The sequence below is a fragment of the Synchiropus splendidus genome, chromosome 10 (genome assembly GCF_027744825.2).
Source record: "Synchiropus splendidus isolate RoL2022-P1 chromosome 10, RoL_Sspl_1.0, whole genome shotgun sequence".
NCBI classification, from domain to species: domain Eukaryota; kingdom Metazoa; phylum Chordata; class Actinopteri; order Syngnathiformes; family Callionymidae; genus Synchiropus; species Synchiropus splendidus.
In genome coordinates, this window is record NC_071343.1 from 8,214,226 (window position 1) to 8,235,566 (window position 21,341).

General features: G+C 43.3%; 1 protein-coding gene across 2 annotated transcripts in view; it reads right to left on the bottom strand.

Annotated features, from left to right (window-relative positions):
* Positions 1 to 21,341, bottom strand: part of LOC128765709 (ephrin type-A receptor 6-like) — a 141,377-nt gene that overhangs the window by 50,582 nt on the left and 69,454 nt on the right. For both annotated transcript variants that reach the window (XM_053876698.1, XM_053876697.1), the window contains exons 4-5: positions 13,411 to 13,566; positions 6,151 to 6,486 (exon numbers count right to left, since the gene is read on the bottom strand). In XM_053876698.1, coding sequence (XP_053732673.1) covers positions 6,151 to 6,486; positions 13,411 to 13,566 — 492 coding nt within the window. The remainder of the gene's footprint in view (positions 1 to 6,150; positions 6,487 to 13,410; positions 13,567 to 21,341) is intronic.

Sequence of the window (21,341 nt, forward strand, 5' to 3'; positions counted from 1 at the left end):
TATTATTATTATTATTAATAATAATAATAATAATAATAATAGGTGAAAAATACTCAGTTTTACTGTTTTCAGGGGCCACATGTGGCTCCTGGGCCACACATTGCCCAAGTCTGATTGAGTTTGATTTTTTTTTAAACCCTCTAAATCCGTGATTTAAATGTTTGTTTCAAAAGGTTATTTGTCAAACCTCACCTCAGAAACAGGCAGTCGTCTGGATCTTAGTTTTACTAGCGCAATAAAAGATTCAAATGCGCCACGAGGTACTGAGCGAGATGAATCTCTGAACCCTTATATCTAATCTCACTGACATATGTGTACGGCTCTGACCTACAGCGCCTACAAACTAATAAGTCACGGCTCCAGGTGTCGACGGCAAGAATAGTCGATGTGCACCTAATTTCCCCCGACTCCTTCTCCTTTCTTTCCCCAAATATTAGTGGATTGACTTGGAGGCGCGGTGCGTCCCTGATGTTAATCCTCACGCTTCATAATTCTCTCTCAGGGCGGGTTGCTCAGACTGATGATTGTGCATGAATCAGAGGATCTTCAGACACAAAAAAAACAAAAAACAAAAAAGGCAGACTGGAAATGATTGCAGGCGGCTATAGTTTTCTCAGCCACTCAGCTATAAATGTGTGCGCTGGTCGGCTCATGGGTTCACGAGCAGAAAGCGTTCAGCAAAAGATACATCTGCATTTTAATGTCAAATGTTTTAGTCCCAATATTCACAGGAAACTCTAAATATTCCTCCCATTACTTGTAAATCAGCTCGACTTTGCTGACGGCCGCGCTATGCTAATGTTTTCAGGGGCCTTCTATGAATAAAAATATCCTAGCTGGATACATGCAAACATAATTCACTGTGCTCTACCTTCGACTGCTGTCAAATGTTCCACCTGTTGCCTGATAAAGGTCTCACCTGCCTTCTTTAAGGAGCATCAACACTTCATTGATATACAGTCACACCTTTCATACAGAGCCAAGCCACATCTTCACACGCAAAGAGATGCTTTTTTTCCGTGGCTTCAACACCTCCAAGTCTTCCTGATGTGGTTACGGAGAGAGATGTGGAGGCGAGGGGCTTCATCACGGTGGACTCCATCAGTGAAGCTATGGAGTCGGGGTATCGGTGTAGGGGAGCTGAGCGGCACTGAGGGGTGATTGAAATGATTTTCAGATGTGCAGAAGGATAACTGTGGATTTCATTGGCAGCCAGTGGTGATCAGACGGGGTAGGGGTGATTTGCTGCCAGGATTCAGGAGACATAGCAGGTGAATTTCTACATGTCAGTAAGTCTTTCTGGTGCTTTGCAGGAGACGGCAGACATCGTGATGTACGACTGAAGGAGAGGTCTGATACGGTGTGATCACGACTTGTCACGTAAAACTTCCTTATACTTCCTCCTCCACCTCAGCCCATAGATTTGTATGTAGGTTTGATGGTAGAGCACAGTTGAAACGTTGAAGAACACACACCAAACTACAGGCCTGGGGGCGAAATAGGGTTCATCACAGGATTCTATTGTGGCCCACCAGAGCTAGGAGGTGAATCTCTATCACTGGGATTGTTGACCCAAAAAGCAGGGATGATGCGGAAATATCTATATAAAGTAAATATCTCAAGAACGGTACATTGTCAAGATTTCAAACCACCTATGAGCAACTTTGCACATAGTTAGCACAGACTTACATCCCAAGATAAATCCCGAAGCAGGATGATGCTTTTTGTCATGTCTTGTCACCATCAAGTCAAGTAACCATTTTGTCGACCCCCATCTAGTCAGGTCATCGTCTATTTGTCAAGTTAAGTCAAGCTGCCACATTGAGTAAAGTAACAGCAATGAGTCCCAACTCGTTTTGCCCTGTCAAGTTTCTCTCTCAAGTCAAGTTACTGTCTAGTCGAGACCCGTCTCGTCAAGTTTAGTCATCTTCTTGTCTTGCCCTGTCAACCACAGTCTCCATGTCAAGTCATGTTACTGTCTAGTCGAGACTCGTCTTGCCAAGTCAAGTCATCTTCTTTTCTTGCCCTGTCAACCAAAGTCTCTGCATCAAGTCATGCTACTGTCTAGTCGAGACCTGTCTTGTCAAGTCATATTCTTGTCTTGCCTTGTCAACCAAAGTCTCCATGTTAAGTCATGCCACTGTCTAGTCGAGACCTGTCTTGTCAAATCATATTCTTGTCTTGCCTTGTCAACCAAAGTCTCCATGTTAAGTCATGTTACTGTCTAGTCGAGACCCGTCTTGCCAAGACAAGTCATCTTCTTGTCTTGTCCTATCAACCACAGTCTCTGCATCAAATCATGCTACTGTCTAGTCGAGACCTGTCTTGTCAAGTCATATTCTTGTCTTGCCTTGTCAACCAAAGTCTCCATGTTAAGTTAGTGTCTGGTTGATCAAGACCCCATCAAGTCTCTGAGTCAAGTCAAGTAATTGTCTCGTCTATTCCCGTCAAGTCTACTCTCCATCAAGTCAAGTAACTGTCTAGTCGAGACCCGTCTCGTCAAGTCAAGTCATCTTCTTGTCTTGCCCTACCAACAAAAGTCTCCATGTTAAGTCAAGAAACCGTCGGGTCGATCAAGACCCCATCAACTCTCTGAGTCAAGTCATGTAACTGTCTAGTCGAGACTCATCTTGTCAGGTCAAGCCATCTTCTTGTCTTGCCCGGTCAACCAAAGTCTCTACATCAAGTCATGTAACTGTCTAGTTGAGACCCGTCTTGTCATGTCAAGTCATCATCTTGTCTTTCCCTGTCAACCAAAGTCTCTGCATCACGTCATGTAACTGTCTATTTGAGACCCGTCTTGTCATGTCAAGTCATCATCTTGTCTTGCCCTGTCAACCTGTCAAGTCTCTGTGTCAATTCAAGTAACCGTCTGATCGATCAAGACCTCATCAAGTCTCTGAGTCAAGTCATGTAACTGTCTCGTCGAGTCCCGTCCAGTCAGAGTTTTAGCTAGGAGGGTGTCTGGGCGTCTGCAAAACATGAAACGATTCTCGACCGTAGCGTGGCTGCCAGATTACGCTGGTATATGGCGGGAAGAGTCAAGTCTACTCACCATCAAGTCAAGGCATTGTCTTGTCAGGTCTCATGCCATGTCATAGTCTCGTCAAGTTTTGTCCTCGCCATTAAACCATGGTTAAACTCAGATCCTGCAGTTATTTTATAAAAGAATGTTTGACAAGTTTAAATGCTAAAACCATGTTGCTACGATGAAAGCATGTCTTCAATAAGTGAAAACACCTTCAGACTCCAGCAATTTTAATTCATGTAAGCTGAATACTGTATCTGAAAGGAAGCAATAATGATTCTTAAATGTGACCCATTATCAGCTTGCTCATGTCTTGAAGGAAAATCTGTGTTTTTATGGGCATTTTAGCGGCTATAAGTAAGTGTATTAGTGATAAATTTAGCCGTCTGTTTACAGCCCTGGGACCTGCGGTGCTCAAGTACTAAACCGACAATCCTAATTGATAAAAGGTTGGGATTCACATTAAGTCACCGGTAAAGTCTAAAGCCGTCCCAGGTGACATCGCATAATGCAGTTGGTGCGTTTATTGTGTTTTGGCTGGAAGAGAAAATGCATTTTCCCCCGTCTGACTCCCATAACAGCGGAGGGTGGCAGACAGCACTGAGTCGAGGACAAAGTGAAACGCTGAAAGACAATGGCAAAGTGGAGTATAAGAAGGTAAACAAAGACGTGTTTTGGTACGCGACCCGGAACAACTAATTAAGTATAAACAGGACACCCAGGAAACTTGACAAAGTAATATTACACAATCATGAAACTCACATCAAAGGAGCAACAACCAATTATTTTCAGGTTCCCTCATTTAGTCACAATACAGCAGCACCTTCCATGATAAACGGAACTAACGTGCGCAACTGACTGACAGTCGTAAAGGAAATGCACTGGACACTGAAGTGAGTACACATACATATACCTACAAATGCGATTGTCTACTGCTTCTACAGACACTATTATAAGCAATAATAATGATAAATGAAGAGGATTCACATTTACGCTTTGCAACAAGGCTTCATTATGAGGCTTCATGATGTTACATTTTCCCGAAACAACAAGGCTTCATGAAGTTAAACAAGACTTGATGAAACATAACAGGGCTTCATTTTGATGCTTCAACCTAAAAGAATCTGCAGCCCATCTCAATGGGGCTTCATGGTGAGGCTTCATGATATTTAACGCTTGGTTGAGGAGGCTTTGAGGAGCAAGACAAGGCTTCATTAAGTTTATTCCTTGTAACTAGTGATGGGCTGATGAGGCTTCATGAAACAGTGTCCTTAGTTCAGTAGGTAGAACTCATGGCTTAAAAATGAAGTGAGGTTTCATTGAAGCGGTTGTTTAAATCCAAGTTCAAATCCAATGATTTTAGGGCAGAGAGTGCCATCTAGTGGGCTCTGAAAATGAGGGAACTGTTTCATGAAGCCTCATCAGCCCATCACTACCTAAACTTTGACTGTAACTTAAGCCTCATGAATGAAGCTTCAACTGGGAAGCCTCATCAACCCCATTATGAGCTTTGAAACAATATAGGGCTTCATAATGATACTTATTTTAACTTGTCCTTGTTTTACACACAGTGATGTGAACATGTTTGTGTGTACAACAGTTACGTTGAAAATATACACAAACAAAAAACATTTTTTTTCCTTCAGAAGCCAAGGGTTGGTCAAAAACAAGAGGTTGTACAAAGAACTGCTTGTTTTTCTCATTTCAAACAGCTCGGCTGAAGTTGCAACATTTCCTGGTTAGAGTAGTCGAGTGTACTCCTGCAGAGAGGGACGCAGGTGACAGCATGGTGCCGCACACAGGAAACCTCATGAACAGGAAACAAATCATGCTTCATCATACTGCAATGCCGGACGCTTCATTGACAGATATGGAACAATTCTGCATTTCCACAGACCCGGGCAACCGTCCTCTTTCAACATATGCTGTGCTTGATGCTCCAAACATAGTGTCTTGCTTCTTTCCTCTTCATCAGTATGGATCATTTTTTATTCTTGTCGCACAACCAATGGGCTGTACTTTTTTCACTGCTCAGTAGGTGGCGCTCTTGGTTTAAAATTGACACGAGGTTTCATTGAAACGCTTGTTCAGATCCAGAGATTCTAGAGTGTAGTGGGCTCTGAAAATGAGGACACTGTTTCATGAAGCCTCACCAGCCCAACACTCGGCGGTACAGACCAGTTTGGGAAACAATGGTTTGAAAGAGGAAACCTCCAGGATTTTGATTGTCTTTCACACTGACCAGAACCTACACAGATTAATAATTTTATTTATTTTGTCTAGTAAAACCAGTTTTACCCACCATTGCTGTGTTGTAGCGATGGGCTCGTGAGGCTTCATGAAACAGTGTCCTCAATTTTGTCGCCCACTAGATGGCACTCTCTGCTCTAACAGCTTTGGTTTTTAACCAACCATTTCAATGAAACCAACAGCGCCACCAACTGAGCTCTGAAAATTAGGACACTGTTTCATGAAGCCTCATCACTACACGACTGTCATCAATGATCTACCTTTGTCACGCAAAATGTTCAGCTTTAATCGAATTCTCCTACTGTTTTTGTCGCCTATTCGTCCATTATTCCACTTATGTTCTAAGACTCCAGCAAACTGGATGTTGTCAAATTTGTCGCTGGATATATTGACAGATGTTATCGCAACAAAATCTGATCAACAATATTCGTCACAGCCGCAACGATGGAACGGAGAAGTAAGATGCAAGAAAACAACAATCTAAAGCCATGAGACTTTTTCTTTTTTGATTCACCTCAAACACAGAGAGCAACCAACCTCTACAGGAACAAACGCGGTGATAACATAAGCAGGACTTCATTTCAAATCCAGTTAAATTAGAGGGAATGGATACATCTTCCGACGCCGCACCAGAAGAAGCATATCTGGCATGGAAGCACCTTACGGTGCTGCAAACTGGAAGTAATTACCTTAGCGAGAGTCGTAATTAATTAATGCAGCATATAATTTACAACTGATTGGAGTGAGGCCTTCTCAATGTAACAGCTGTCTCCATGAGGTTTTTTTTTTTAAACACACACGAGGATGTTTCAGGTTTAAGGATATGCCTCCACATTGCACAGTCAAACGCAGGGAGAGAAGAGAGCACTCACCACTCTGGTCCGTGCTGACGGTGATGAAGGCGATCTGCCGCGGGAACACGCTCACGCCCGACACCCCGTTCAGCGACTCAATCTCAAAGGTGTAGTTCGCGTGAGCAGCAAAGTCCATGACGGTGACGGCGGTGTTGGTCAGGCCCGACGGCCGAGGCACGAAGCGCAGGTCCTCTTCGCAGAGCTGGCACTGGTCGGCCGCGGCGCCGCAGCGCTTGCACTGGACGTTGTAGGTTATGTCCCGACGGCCGCCGGTGTCGCTCGGCGGAGACCACTCCAGCATCAGACATGTGTCGTTCAGGTTGAAAATCAAGTTAAGCGGAGCAGATGGGGGACCTGCAGGAAGGACAGGAAACAGCTTATACAGTAGACGACACCCAAACTGCTGCTGAGAGAGTTGTGTGACTCAATGGTGGCAAACTCAATTGCGGAAAAAATGTATTCGTAAAAAAAAATAAAAAAAATAAAACATATATATATATAATGTCCGCAATACAGAGCGTCTGGATTTATCCACGCTGCTCTCACAATAGACGAAGTACAGCTCTCCAGCAGGGATCAAGTCAGCGGCCAAAACCCGACTCGCTTGTGTTCACGTTGGACTTTTCAGCCGAACGCACTTTGGCTGGAGACAGTGTCTCGCATCTTTCATTCATATTAAAACCCAGAAAATGTGCTGTTTTTGCCCGCGTGCTCAACACCACTGCGGGTCTGAGCGGCTGCTTCTCGATTGCAGACCTCCAGGAGATCGACTCTGTTGATGGAGCTGTGGACATGCAGCGAAAACAGAGCATTTAGCTTTAAGAGTAAATTAAAACCCTCTGATTTTAAAAATCCACATATTAGCCGTGCTGTTGTATAAGCCACAGGGCTCAAACTGCGAGAAAAAAAGTAGTGGGTTATAGTTCGGAAATTACAGTATTATTGTCATTGAGTACTGACTTGGACATACCGCACTTTTCTTACAGTTCACCTGCATCAATTTAGACGTTTTACTTCAATCGCTGCTTGAAGTAAAACGTCTTGCTACAAAACAGCCTATACAGCAGCAAACCTTGAACAATGGAATCTTTGGATGTAACATGATCAACAGCATTGAAGAAGATCTCTCTTTTGGAGTCTAAATTATCAGTGAATTCAATTTTGGGCAGGTGTATGTTTATAAAAAAGAAAGGGTTGAGACACGGCAGTTTTTCAGTTTCCTCCTATTAGCATGTCACTTGGTGTATCTAGTTCCTCATCTTATTATGAGCATGACTTACGGTGCCAACTTTTTGGCACTGTTAGTCAGAGTCAGTATACAAGTAACATCTGACTTACGATCGGTTCCGACCAACCGGCTGTAAGTCAGATTGGACGTAAGTGGAATGCCATTCAAAACAGCCGACACAAGGGTTATAGCTACTACTGTAGTGGTAGATCACTGTGTGAGAGTGAGATGGTGGGATACTGTGCTGCCGTAACTGTCGTATGCGATGCCAGCCTGCTACGTGCTTTCCCAACATCAATATATTATGCCACAGAAGTGAGGATGGGATGCACGTCCTTAACATAATACCAGCAATTGACGACTGTCAATATGTCCCACCTTACTAGTGAGAACATTGAAATTGTACATGAAATTGTACGTTCATAAATAATGTTGGTAACATGGCAGCGTGTGGTGCAGCAAATTTATTGGCGAACCCGATCAATCTCTTCAGCTGGTGGAAGAACTGGACATTAAAAAGTCTTCAGCAAGACTCTCCTGACTGAGGGGGACCCGGAGCCTCGTAAACATGTCCGCTCCAGTGTTCCAGACGTATCGCCCAAGGGACTTTTGCTCCATGTCCAGACATATCGTGGAGCTCTCTCTCTCTGCTCAAGACGTAAAGAGCTTTAGATGTAAACCGTTTGCCGATGCGGCACGGTTCAACTCCTCCTCTGTTTGTCCTCCCACTTCCAACGAGCCTAGAATATATTCCATGTAAATGCTAGAAAAAAAGGTAAATAACTCTTTTATATATTCACGCCTGCATGTTCTACTGTAGAATTTTTACTGTTTAAAAGACAGGACCCTCAAGTGAGTGCATAGTTCCCTTCCTCTCGTCTCACTTTTGCCCGCCATTTCTGCAGACTCTCGCTGCGTGTGTATGTGTGTCGGGCCCAGCATTGTGCCGCTGCAGCCAGCCAGCTGTCAACAGGGTTGAGTTAAAAGACCAGGGGGATTTGAATACTCCCGTCCTGCCAAGCTCACTGTCTGCCTAGACAATAGGATGTTTCCCTCCTCCCTGCTATCCCTTTTCCACCTTCGCTGAAAATCTTTGCTCACAAAGACGGCTCCTCCTATCCTCTCCACACTGTCAGCATACATCCATTCTTTTTTTCCTTTATCTCCTCCTGACTTTATCGGCCATCACCTCACCTCATCTGTTCTCGGGGAGAATCCACCCACTTCCCCTCCTGCAGAGCAACCCCTGTGCCATCAATCAGCTTCCCTTCTCCACAAGGGGGAGATTGGTATCACCACCCCACATCCCTTCTCTATTCACTTTCAACTTCATCCAGCTTTTAAATTCCCCCCCTCCACGGTTATCTCTGATCCAGTGACACCCACACTTGTTGAACTCTTTAATCTGCTTTCTGTTTTCTTTTCTGCACAAACACTGAGCACACTGACATGATGATTCTCAGAGAGTCACGTCAGGTTATGCAGAGACACCTGAAATATGGTGTCGAAAACAGTACAGAAGCCGCCAACTTTGATGGTCACACCCACACAGTTTAATCAGCCGCAGGAGAAAAGACAAACTCACACTTTGAAATGCGCTTCTGACTGGATGTGACTGAAGGCAGTGAACAAACCGATCACACTTTCAAGGATTCTCAAGATTCTTGCAACATCATAGTGAAGTTGTCAAATATTTGATGATCCCTGTACGCAGAAAAATAACACACTATAACTATATTCTACTTGTGTTGCTAAGCATTGACCATGTGAGGAGGTTACACCTGAAAAATAGAAATATAAATCATAATACATTTAAATGTAAATAAATACTTCCACAGGTACTTTTTATTTTCCTTGTTCCTTTAGTAATCCAGTTAGCGCTGCTATTGCCAGCTATATTATTAAAGCTAAATAGTTATATGTATTTTCATTTGTTTTCCCAGATGTATTCTCTCATTTATATCCAAACTTTCAGGACAAGTAGGGACTTCTGTACATGCAAGGTCTCATCACGAGGATTAAGGTGAAATAGTGCATTTGCAGGTGTCGATGCAGTCAGAGTTGGCATCAGATTGCTGTCTTGGTTGAACGTAATGGAAACACACATGGCGTTGAAGGGTTCAAGGCAGTGAATCCAAGCCACTGCAAAAATAGACTCAAACTAAAACAGTAGAACTGTCAATCTAAATTTTTAATCGCGATTAATCGCACCAGAGCCTTAGTTAACTCGTGATTAATCGCGATTTTTGCATCTAAATGAATGCTAATTTCAAACCTCTCATACATTCCAAACGTATGACTATTTTAACATCTGTTCTAACTGTATCTTAAAGGAGGACGTTCTGAAGAAGAATGCTGTCCTCATGCAAACACTTGTTGCATGCAAACAACCAAACGTAACATATAGCGTCAAGAAGATTCTTCAGAATAATGCGGCGTAACGTTGTCAACATACGCCTCGAAGACGAATGCAACGTTGGAGAACGCACTCTGAAGGGATGCTCATGTTTGGACTAAGGAGGAAGTTGTTGTTTCCAAAAGTGTTAATTAGAAATAGAACATGTTGTCCTCCCTCTTTATTTAACATCGCTGTATCAAATATTAAAACCTGGGCTGAATGAGAATAAGCCCTTAATGGCCAAGATGGAGATGAAAACCCCCCAGTTCTATTGCTTATTGTTTGAACATGAATGCAGCGCGGTATCAGGAAGAGACAAGTGGCTGTGTAGAGCTCCGCACTCCATCGTATTCCCTTGTCATATGCTGTGTTCGTCCAGAGGGTTAGCGAAGGGACCGGTGAATGTGACGGCTTTTGCAAACGGAGTCCAGAGTCGGAACCTTCGGCGGTGACAGCGGATATGTGTAAATACTCCACAAGACTCTGCATACTCCGTGGACATCAGAGTTCACATCGACAGTGACAGCAACTTCGAGTTGAAACAAGCACCAGGTGCGACTTTAAAACTACACCTGACTGAGGCTGTCTCATCTAAGCTGTAGTGGCTTGCAGATAAATATAGTTAGGAACGGACATCGGGTCATTCAAAACGCATCCGGGAGTGGACGGTCAAACATGTGCACGTTATCAAAAATATCAGTGGCCTTTAAGACTGACTACAGTTAGTGCGTCTTTAACTTTGACAGTCCTATAAAAAAGCACTCAGAAAGCACAAACCTCCACCAAGCATCTTCAGCCCCCACAATCTCCTGCAAAGTGTCCTTCAAAAACCTTTTTGGATTCAAATGGTGCCATAAAATGGTCGTATCTTCTAGTGATAAAAACAAAGAGACAAACTAGCTACGTCAAAAACATAACCTTCTTGGCAAAGGAAACAATAATGTAACTGTTCTAAAGACGTAATTTCGGATAAGTGATGGCGTACAAATGGTGTATCAGCGTTTGGTGGGGAGCACTGGCTCATCCAAGAGGGAGGTTATGTTTTCGACGGTTTAAAATGACTTGAAAGGTTATGGATCAATTTGGATGATGTCCAGGACAAGATACGATTCAATCCGTCTGGATCCAGGATTTTTTTCTTTCAAAGATAGACGTTTGCACTCTCTGACTGCTAGTACATAATCTCACAAAACTGAAATAACTTTAATAAAATTTACTTGATGATTTAAAGTTAAAATGTCATTCACACCGATGTGAGCTTCCATTCCTTGGTACCCATCTAAGACCGCTGGGTACCCGTCGTTGAATCGTAATGACAATAAATCAATTTTTCCTCCCATCTTCCACAGTAAGCAGAATGTGCAGCCAAAATGAAAAAAAAAAGTCTGTTCTTTTGATTCATGAGAAAAGCCAAAAGGCGTCTATAGGAGAGCCAGAAAGCAGGTCAGCATGAAAGAAGCCGAAGCAACTGAGCAAAGCAGTTACAGGCCACGGGAAAGGAATACTATAATGGTCAGGACTTGACTTACACCACGAGAGGCTAGCGTTGGTCTGCAGGACACAAATCAGGTCAAAACTGCTCCGAGTGAGTTAAAGAGAACATCTCTGAAGGATGGTAAACAATTGCAGGGTCGGTTTCGACAAAATAGCTCACTTTGGGGAATAATAGTCCTCATAACAGCAGTATATCTCCTCCGAGTCAATTGTTATCAGCCTCAACTGATAGTTTGCAACCATTTTGTCATTCAATTATGTGCGTCATGCCATTCGAGGCAATTGATATTCAGCTGGAAACAATCTTAGCAAAGCTGAGTCAAGTGAATATAGTGCCCATATTTTGAGGTTAAAAGCACTAATAGTAGCAACAGCGGTTCAGTTAATCCTCCTCAAGTGTTTCATCTTGCACGACAAACTCACAATATTGCATTAGCTTGTCTGGCTGTGTTCGACAAATACTCTCCTCCACTGTTGGAAGCTGTCAGAAGTCGCCCCCCGTCTATTTAGGTGACGGCTAAATGGAATTTTAATTAAAAAAAAAAAGAATGTGTAGTTAAACTGTAATTTAAGGCCAAAAAAACGGCGGTGAGAGAGGCTGAACCTCGGCCGTGCGATTCATCCACAGACTCTCTGGTGAATTCTCTGACACCAGACAAGGGCAGAAGGCCATTGAAATAATTCTCTTCATCGCTAACTGCTACTCCGTTTTGGTCTCACTCTGCTTGAATAGATAGACTTAATTAATGGCACTTAACACTTTCAATCGGGCAAAATTATATCACAGTGTTCTCTCTCTCAGGAACCCCTAAATAGCCATTTGTCTTCTTGAGCAGAACGTTGTAAGGTGTTTTTTTTCCCCGCTCCAACAATCATTGTTAAATATCTGGCTGTCGAAGGGTCGCATAAATTGGGATTAACCCGAGGAGACTTTGATAAAGCCTCTAAGTATCTTGAAAATAAAAGGAACATGTTAAATTGGGTGAAAAATGCTGGTCTGTGTTAACACGGTTCGGTGAGCTCCAATTGAAACACACAAACGCATGAATGCGGCGAGTCATAAAATATGATAACTCCCACGGGCTGCTTAACTGGCAGCCAGATATTCCTCAGAGGACGCTCCGAATCATGTGACTGCATCCGACCAATCACACAGGATTGACATGACCACCAACCACAGACCCTGTACAGTAATATACCATATTACTGGACTGTCAAGTTATTTTTGTGGCCCAAATGTGCTTTGAAAACAAATACAGTGGTACCTCGTTTTTCGAACGTCCCGGAGTTTTTTGCTTCAAATTTCGAACGAAAATTCAGAACTCGAACACCGGAAAAAACATAATGTGCGCGGACCGATCAGATGACCCACGACACACTTTGTTATTGTGTATAACGCAGCCTCTGTTATCAGACGTGTCCCGTTAGCTACATTTACTGACTGTTTTTTCTTCATATTGAGGTGTAAAACCTTTCCTGTCTCCGCACTGGAGCGTGGTAGAGTGTCACAGGGGAGGTGCTCGCTCTCCACACCTCCACTCCAGGGTTTGATGTCCTGTTGTGGGCTGGAGCTGGGACAGGGATGAGGCGAGTCTGGGACAGAGCGTGACTTGGTTTATGACTTTGTCACAGCCAAACTGCACAGAAGCGCACATTCAGAGCTGGACACGCACCGGGCACCTCTTCACTTCTGGAGAGACGTCACTCACTCGGCAACCCCTCCCACATGCAGCGGCCACACACATAGAGGAACAGCCACCTGCAGCAGACACTCTACATTCACTCCTACAAAAGACTATTTTAAGGCTTGGAACGCATTATTTCTTTTTCCATTCATTGTAATGGGAAAAATCGATTCAGATTTCGAACAATTCGCTTCTCGAATGGCCGTCTGGAACGGATTGTGGTCGAGAACCGAGGTACCACTGTAGTTGAATTCAATATTCATTTCAAGTTCAATAAAAACTAAAAATGAGCCTCACAATGCAATCTGTTAATATATATTTTCAATTCAATGTATTCCATTTGACCAACGACGTCCAATGGGAAATGTTTTCAACCTCAGGTGCGGTTGGGTTTGAAACAACAGATGCTGTATATAGTACTGGTAACACAGTCTGTAGTGTAAGCTTGAGAGGGGGGGTGCAGGAATACTCACGGGTACAAGCCATTGTTGGAGGATCCTTCTCGGCCCTAAAGTATCCTTTCTCACAGTGGCAAATTGTAGCACCTTCTCCATGGCTGAAACTGTGAGGAGGGCACTTTGAACACTTGACATTCCCGGCAAAGGCTTTGTAGAAGCCAGGATGGCAGGCTGGGGAAGAAAACAGGAAATAGGTGTTTACAAGCAATACGCCATGTTCTCAACCGGGAAAAAAAAGCCTTTGTTATCTTCGACACAACGGCTTGAGTGAACACCAACACTCACTTTCCGGCTATTGATGACCAATTTCAGGCCATAAAACCTTCGGCATCTAAGATTGGTTTCTGCTGAGAGCTAAGTGTTGTGTGTCCGGTCGCCATTTTCAAATGCAAGTGCTTCAGCAAGTCGGCTCAATGCGGCGGAATCGGATGTAAGTTACCCACCCACCCACTCACTCACCCACCCATCATCTCTCATGGTTTCTTCAGGCTTAAGCTCATACAATGTTCATCTGAACCCATTAAAAAAGACCAAGCCGCCTCATTCAGTCAGGTGACGCTGAGGACACGTTTCTTCCGTTGAGGCTTTTCTCCAGCTGAATGTGACCAAACTCCCTGATCTAACACGGGCTATTTCGCAGAGCTCACCTTGACGCATCAAGTGCTTTTGTGTGTCTGGGCCGCCTGTGATAAATGGCGCCGTATCGAGACAACAAATCGCTTGAAACCTTGACTAGTCTGATTAAATGAGGACAATTAGGACACGGACAAAGACACACAAACACACCATTTGTGCTGTCAGTCTGCATCAATACTGAAAAAGGAGAAATCCCTGCCTGTGTCAATTAATGGTTTCACGTCTCTTTGTCAAGGTGGTCACATTTGGGGGGTGACCTCCTGTCATTGCTGATGACCACCTGCAGGCGCCAAGCAGCTAGAATTTGCAGTTGGAAAATTGGTTGAATGTTACCAATAATCACATCGCAAAACATCTTGATATTAAATTAATATCCATTTCTCCATTTCCTTATGCGTCTCAGAAATGTTCTGTGCCTTAGCAATGGCAACAACTGGAGTCGCCCTGGTTGGACCCCGGTGCGTTTGTCAAGTTGTCATCCTGATACTGGAATGCAGCAGGTTCCATACTGAAGCCCCTCCCACTATCTCCAAGGGAGAGTCTGGGTCGTCCTGCCAAGAAAATTTGGCGCTTGTGTCTACGGGATTATGGTCTCAAAACCACTCCACCACATCTGACATCTGACGCTACTACAAAGAGCTTTGCCCTTCATTAGTGACGGCATGTTCAGAGGTCAGTAAGTGGTGCTCTTGGTTATAAAATAACACAAGGTTTCATTGAAACGGTTGTTCAAATCCAAAGATCTTAGAGCAGAGAGTGCCATCTAGTGGGCTCTGAAAATGAGGACGCTGTTTCATGAAGCCTCACCAGCCCATCATTACCTTTCAGCCCTGTTGCCAGTTGAAAGTCATATTATATAAACTTTGATCAGGGTCCAAATAAACACCTGCTAAATGTCGCGTTGAGCAGAGGTTCTGAACCTTCTTGACCTCGCGGCCCACCTTTCGCAGAACAAACAGGCCCGGGGTCCATTCAATAGAACTGATTCATTACTCTTGATTTCATTTGTGATCAACAACCATATTTAATCTACTTGCAAGTGAACAAACCAAAACCTGAAATGTCATGAAACCATGTGATCATTGCAAAGATATTTATTTATCACGGAAAAGTCCAACCAGCAGCGGAACCAGTCATATTTGTCAAATTTACTAAAGAAAAAAAATACACTTGATGAAAAACTGAATGAAATTCTGAATAAACTAAATATAATAAAACCGTGTCTAAATAAAATAAAACTAATGTATCTTATTTAAACTCCAAAGAAGATATAAGTAAAGTGTAAATGAAAGTATCGCCATAACAGCTGTTTTTATTGTTGGCAGGGGGCAACATCACTTTCTTTATCATTTTTTTATTTTGTAAAACTTCTCCCTAGTTGTTAACTATCGCAGATTTGCAGCTGTCAAGTCAATTCACTGACTCACTAATGCACTATACTGAGCCTCATGCCGCCTTCACAGCCCAAAGGTATAAAACAAAGAAACTTTTAGCGGCCCTCTAGGAGGCGCTCGCGTCCCAAGCAAGGGCCCCGGCCCTATGTTTAAGAATCACTGGAGTAGAGGATCTGCAAAAACAATTTGAGGAAGCTTGCCTTTCAAAATCTAAAATCCAGCTCCCTTTCTTGAGACTGTCTGACACCACCATGGCAGAGCGTCCAGCTCAGTCGAGAGTGGAGGGACAAATGGCAGTGGAGCTGGATAGATATATCACAGTCAAAAGTGTGTTTAAAGTATTGTACGATCCACGAAATCTAAAGGGTACTGGATGTGGACCCCACCCTCCGGCATAAATGACATGTGCAAGGACCTCCTCCCCCACCTCTGAGTTCAGATTACTCGTGGACATTAGATTCTTTAGCGGCAGCAACTGCTCTGTCTGACACGCCGGGGTCACGGTGTGCTGGAGCCCATTCTAGCTGGCACTCACAAGGAGCAAACGAGACATTTTAACCAGCTCAGACACTCACAACCCCTCTGCTCTCAGAGTGACACATATTTAGTGAAGAGAAATAAAAGACAGAGACTTTCCCCACCGAGCTGCAAAGCCTCTTTGCTCTGATTCCAACTGCAGGGAAAGTCTATGGAGTAAACTCCAGTCAACCAAGGCTACCGCTGTCATTAACCTCAGACACCGACGGGCCCTTGAGTCACAAGTGCCAGACACCCCTGAGATCCTATTTAAGAGTGTCGACCTAATGATGCCTCTTGGTGACCTCCGCCGAACTGCGGGGATGTTGACTTTTGTACCTTGAAGCGTTTGCCTCCATCTGTCTGCTCAGGTCCAAGGCCAGTGTGCTGCTGCGCGTTGGCTGACCACACACTGACCATGGAGGATACAGCAGAGAGCAACATGCTTCGGCAAAACACTGGCTGTGATACAGACAATGTTTACAAGTTTATAAAAAGAAGCAGATGGCTCAACAGTTGAATTATTAATAGTAAACTCACAGGAGAATTGCAATAAAATATTGAAAAGAGAAACTGAACAGGGTGATTGTCATAAAAGGAGACAATGTGAGCTGTCAAAACACGACCATCTAACACACTCTTTTGTTTACAAACTTTCAAAAACACCTTGTTTATAGCAAGAATTCTCCACTTTTGGAAAGAGGCTTTTCTTTTATTCAAGTAAATCACACCAAACACACTGGAGGAAGAATTGTGTGACTATGTAAAGAATGCAATTTCAAGGCCATATGAACAAGTTTTACAAGAGCTGCTCGCTTACATGGCTGCGCCGCAGACGGAAATCAGATTGTAGCGTTTCAATATTGAGTTTCAGGTCCCCTGCTCAACGGCAAGACACGGTGCTGTCCCACCGAAATCAGCTCTCTTTACAGAAAAGCAAACATTATCAAATAATTGCAATATAACTGACTTAAAATAACACAAAGGTCCTTAACTGCATGCATTTTTTACTATAAGGATGAGTGTAGGACAAGAGAACTGAAGCACAGAAATCCAGACTTGCTGATCATTTCCTCTTCCGATAGGTCACATGTTTGCCCCGGATTCAAATAAAACTCCAGCCCTGGGGAGCAATGATGCATGGCTTGAATTAGAACTTTTATTACCTCTGTCTTAGACTTTTTTTTGAGGATGAATGAATACACAGACATTGTCACTGATTTAATAAAACATATTAATATAATACAGGAAGTGTATTGCACCGTTTGAGAAGGATACGTGGCCACATCTCACCTGCCACACATCACGTGCAACTGAGACTGGTTCATGATTTCACATGGCAAGTTTTGTGACTAGAGAAAAGGCTCTCTGGTCGCAAAGCTAAGATGCTGAATAGTACTATTCAGTTTAGCCCGTTCATGAGACAATCAGATACAAATTTTAAATGAGCAATTCAGGACATAAGTTCACAAAAAAAAAAAAAAAAATGGGTAAAATGTAAGAATCACTACTTCCTGTTTCCCATGTTCCTTGATCTTAACCAAATGCCAGATGCATTGTACAGTTGTTTCTCTACTTTCTGTCGCATGTTAATGTTTTTATTCTTATGTTTATTTATTATTATTATCCATCATTTATGCTAAATGCTGACATATGGGTACGGACGGAGCCGACTGTATGTTCTCTGGGTTCATTTTGTCCATATTTCAGTACGCCTCCACATTTTTTTTCGTGGGGGAAGCGTTGCCGCTACGAACCGATACGTACTGTAGATTTAATGGAACACAAAGAGGTTAACAGTGGCGGAAATTCTCTGTGCTCAACTTGCGATATATTTAACGGCCTCACCGAGCACCGCCTTCTACAACGCTGCCTACTTTTTCCACTTTTGTGCAAGCGATACATTATCAATACTTCACCACAGTCACCATGTTTGTTTTGGAATATGTATATGTCATAAACTTTTCCTCCTCCTGGTGGATATATTGGTTAACAGTAATACCAATGTAACGAATACACGGAAGTACGTGATCACGTGACGGTAACATCATTTGAAACGGACGGGTACAATTTCATACGTAAATAGCATAAATGATACTTCATTTGGATTCAGTCTTTTTTTTCTGTCCCAGATAAACTTAACAAAGTAACCACCTCAACATGCTGGACTGGTGTTGACATTCATGCAGCAGGCCATCATGAATGGAGAAAAAAATACATTCAGATTGTACATAGTTTTGCTGATATAAATGACTAAATTAAACTTGTGCTTCCGCACGATTTGGACAACTGACCGGCCCCGTGCTGAGAGAAAGCAAACTCGGCTTGACATTGAGGATCAGTGCTCTGCCCACCGGTTGTTGGGATCCAGATCAAACTTGTAGCCTGAAGGTTAATGAGATTTGGAATTTTCTCACTTGCTCCCAGAGCTGCGGGGCTGAAGACCAGAGGTAGCAGGCCGGCGGACGGGCTCTGTTGCTCTCCATACCGAGGATCAAAACAACACACTGCGGCAGTTTTGTGGGTCTGTCTCTGAGCTGAACATGCTGCTTGACCATCTGCTTGAGTTTCTTGTCATCTTTCTTTTCTTGTTAGTCAGTCTGCAATACTTTTTAAAAGCCACATCAGCTTGAAGGCAAACACATTTGTCGCAATATTCTTCTTAAAACACTTGTGATAATGACAAAAATCTTCAATATAGAGGGCGCTCAAAACGTATCACGACTCGGAGATCGACTTATTTTGTTGATCCTTCATCATATTACTTTAAAAAAAATGCGCGGAAACATTTTTGAAGAGTAAAAATAAATCTTCAGGATACGGTTATCAACATCAGTCAGGAGAAATGTTTCCTTTGTCACTGTGTTAATGAAAGTAAAGTCAGACTTTGAATGGATTTTAAGGTCTCACATAGAAAGCTACAGACTAGACATCCATTAACCTCTGATTGTTTTTGGACTGTGAGCCGGGCGCCTGGAGGAAATCCCCCGCCGCGCTGGGAGAACACGTGAGATTGGATCACACACAGAAGGGACCCAGGTTTGCCACGAGCTGGACACAAACCCACAGCCTCTCTTGCTGTGAGCCTGCAGCCGCTACCTAATCCATATTGATAAATCAGAAATACGCCCAATAACTTTGCAGCTCAATCGTAGCCTTCACATCATTTTCATCCTTAAAAAAAATGTCTTCAAAGAAGTCGGCCAGGGCTTTCGTACCATCACCTGATTCATCACATCACTGGCAGTGAACCGTCGCGCTTCTATCTCTTCTACCTTTCTGGTGAATTCACGAGAATGTAGGACTGTCTGCATGGGTGAACCCTCTTTGCGGTGAGCGGCCCGATGATGAATTTCTCTCCTGGTGGTCAGCGAAGAAGAACAATTCCAAGAGGAGCACAATTCTGCAGCATTTACTTGCAGAACCACATCAACAAATGTTGCAGAATAGTTCAGCTCTTGAAATCAAAGCTGGTGAAGAGGCGATGCAAATGAGAGCTGCAGCGATGGTGGTGTTACAGGCGGAAAAAGCAGGAGAAAATGCGCCGCTTCTTTAGCAAAACATCCGCAGCCATTGTGTCTATTGAAGGATCGGCGCTGCAATTTAGCGAGAGGTTAAAAGGGAGACACCATTCCGCTTTCTTCCTTCGGTTTTTAACACTTCCACAATTGTTCGTTGTTCTTCACAATAAAGTGCCTCTTTTCAAGTCGCCGGTTTAGAATGAAGCGCCATGGTGGAGGTCAGCCACAGTTAAATGAGGCTTTTCTTTATGTATTGTAAAATTCCGGCAAACCCTTGGTTATGCTCAGAGCAGGAAATGAAGCAGTGTTCTATGTTGATGGAAACAATCGGTTTTGGTCTGTGCTGCATTACTATGCATTAAGAAGGTGACAAAGTAGAGGCAGTGCAATGACAGGAGCAGGCGAGGAAATTCTGTTTCGCAGTGGAGGAAGTCAGTATTCATGCAACTGTAAAGCTTCAACCCATTGAAAAATGTATACATCCACGTGCATCCACCATAAACTTTGAAGAACCAATGACGTGTTTTTGAAGGTTTTAACAGGGGAGCATCTGAAAACACAAATAACATCAATAATTTGTGGTTTTATTTAGACGAATTGCATCTAATAATTGATGCCAGAATGGTCAAATGTATGTTGAATCTACACTTGGGATGCTCCGATAAAGATTTCTGCTGCCGATCATCGATACCGATCACATGGATTGATTGAATTTGTTATCAAAATGAGGAGACCTTCTGTCTACAAGTGAAAACATAAACCATTAAATCATTTTAATTCTGACATGTTTTTCTACGCCTCTTCAAGGCGGCAAAAAATAGAAAAACCTTGCAGCATGCAGCAACCACTCTGTCGAAAGGACAACTGAAAAACATTTCATTTGACGTGAGACGTGGCACTTTGGTGAATCTCTTGAGAGTTTACTATGTCCGTGAAATATTGACATACTGGCTGCTTGTATCGGGACTCCGAGACAGAGAGCTATGAATTTCTGAAAGTTTCCACACCGAACGCTTTCAAACGTTTCAGATTCAGGTGGCTAACAAACGCTGCACCAGACTCCAAAACAGAATAGGTCATTTCCGTCTCCGCATAAACGACACCTGAGAGAGGCGCGTCATCTAGCTGAAATTAATGATAATTTCTTGGGCAACCAACAGAATCAACGCTCAGCGTTCTGAATGACACGCTCGGACCAGCGGGTGTTGCTAAGCGTCAGTTGCGCTAACAGCCTGCTGCTGAGGAACCTGCGGTCTCACTTTCATGAGCCTGGAAAACTCTCCGCGCTCCATCTGTGCTGGCGCTTTAAATGCCGTATTTAATTTTGATGTGCTTCCATGCATAGTATTTTCCCGTGCATGTGCTGCAGGATGCATTCGGCATCCACCGATCACGCTGAAGTCAGCCGAACACGACTGGTGACGAACGATCGGAGCATCCCTAATCTATGCACATGAGTTTATACATCAGAGTGGAAGTGCTCCAGTGATCTGCAGCAAACTCTTTAGTGAATCATTCTCATTGTCATCAGATGCGTGGATTATTAAATAACACAGTATGATGCAGCGTTGCAGTTTCAGAACCCGCAACATGGCACTCTCCCCTCCAAAAGCTGTGGATTTGAGCAGCCATTTCAATGAAACCTTTCATCATTTTTAAACCAAGAGCGCCACCTCTGAGCTCTGAAAATAAAGACACTGTTTCATGAAGCCTCATCAGCCCGTCTAATATGAACATCAAATATAGGTTATTCCAATGGCAGAGAAGGATCCACGAGCATGAACAATAACTTAGCTGGTGAAGCTCCGTCTATAAACAAACTCAGCTTCATTTCAGAGTATTTATTCAGCGTTGACAAAATCAAAGACAAGATCTTTTT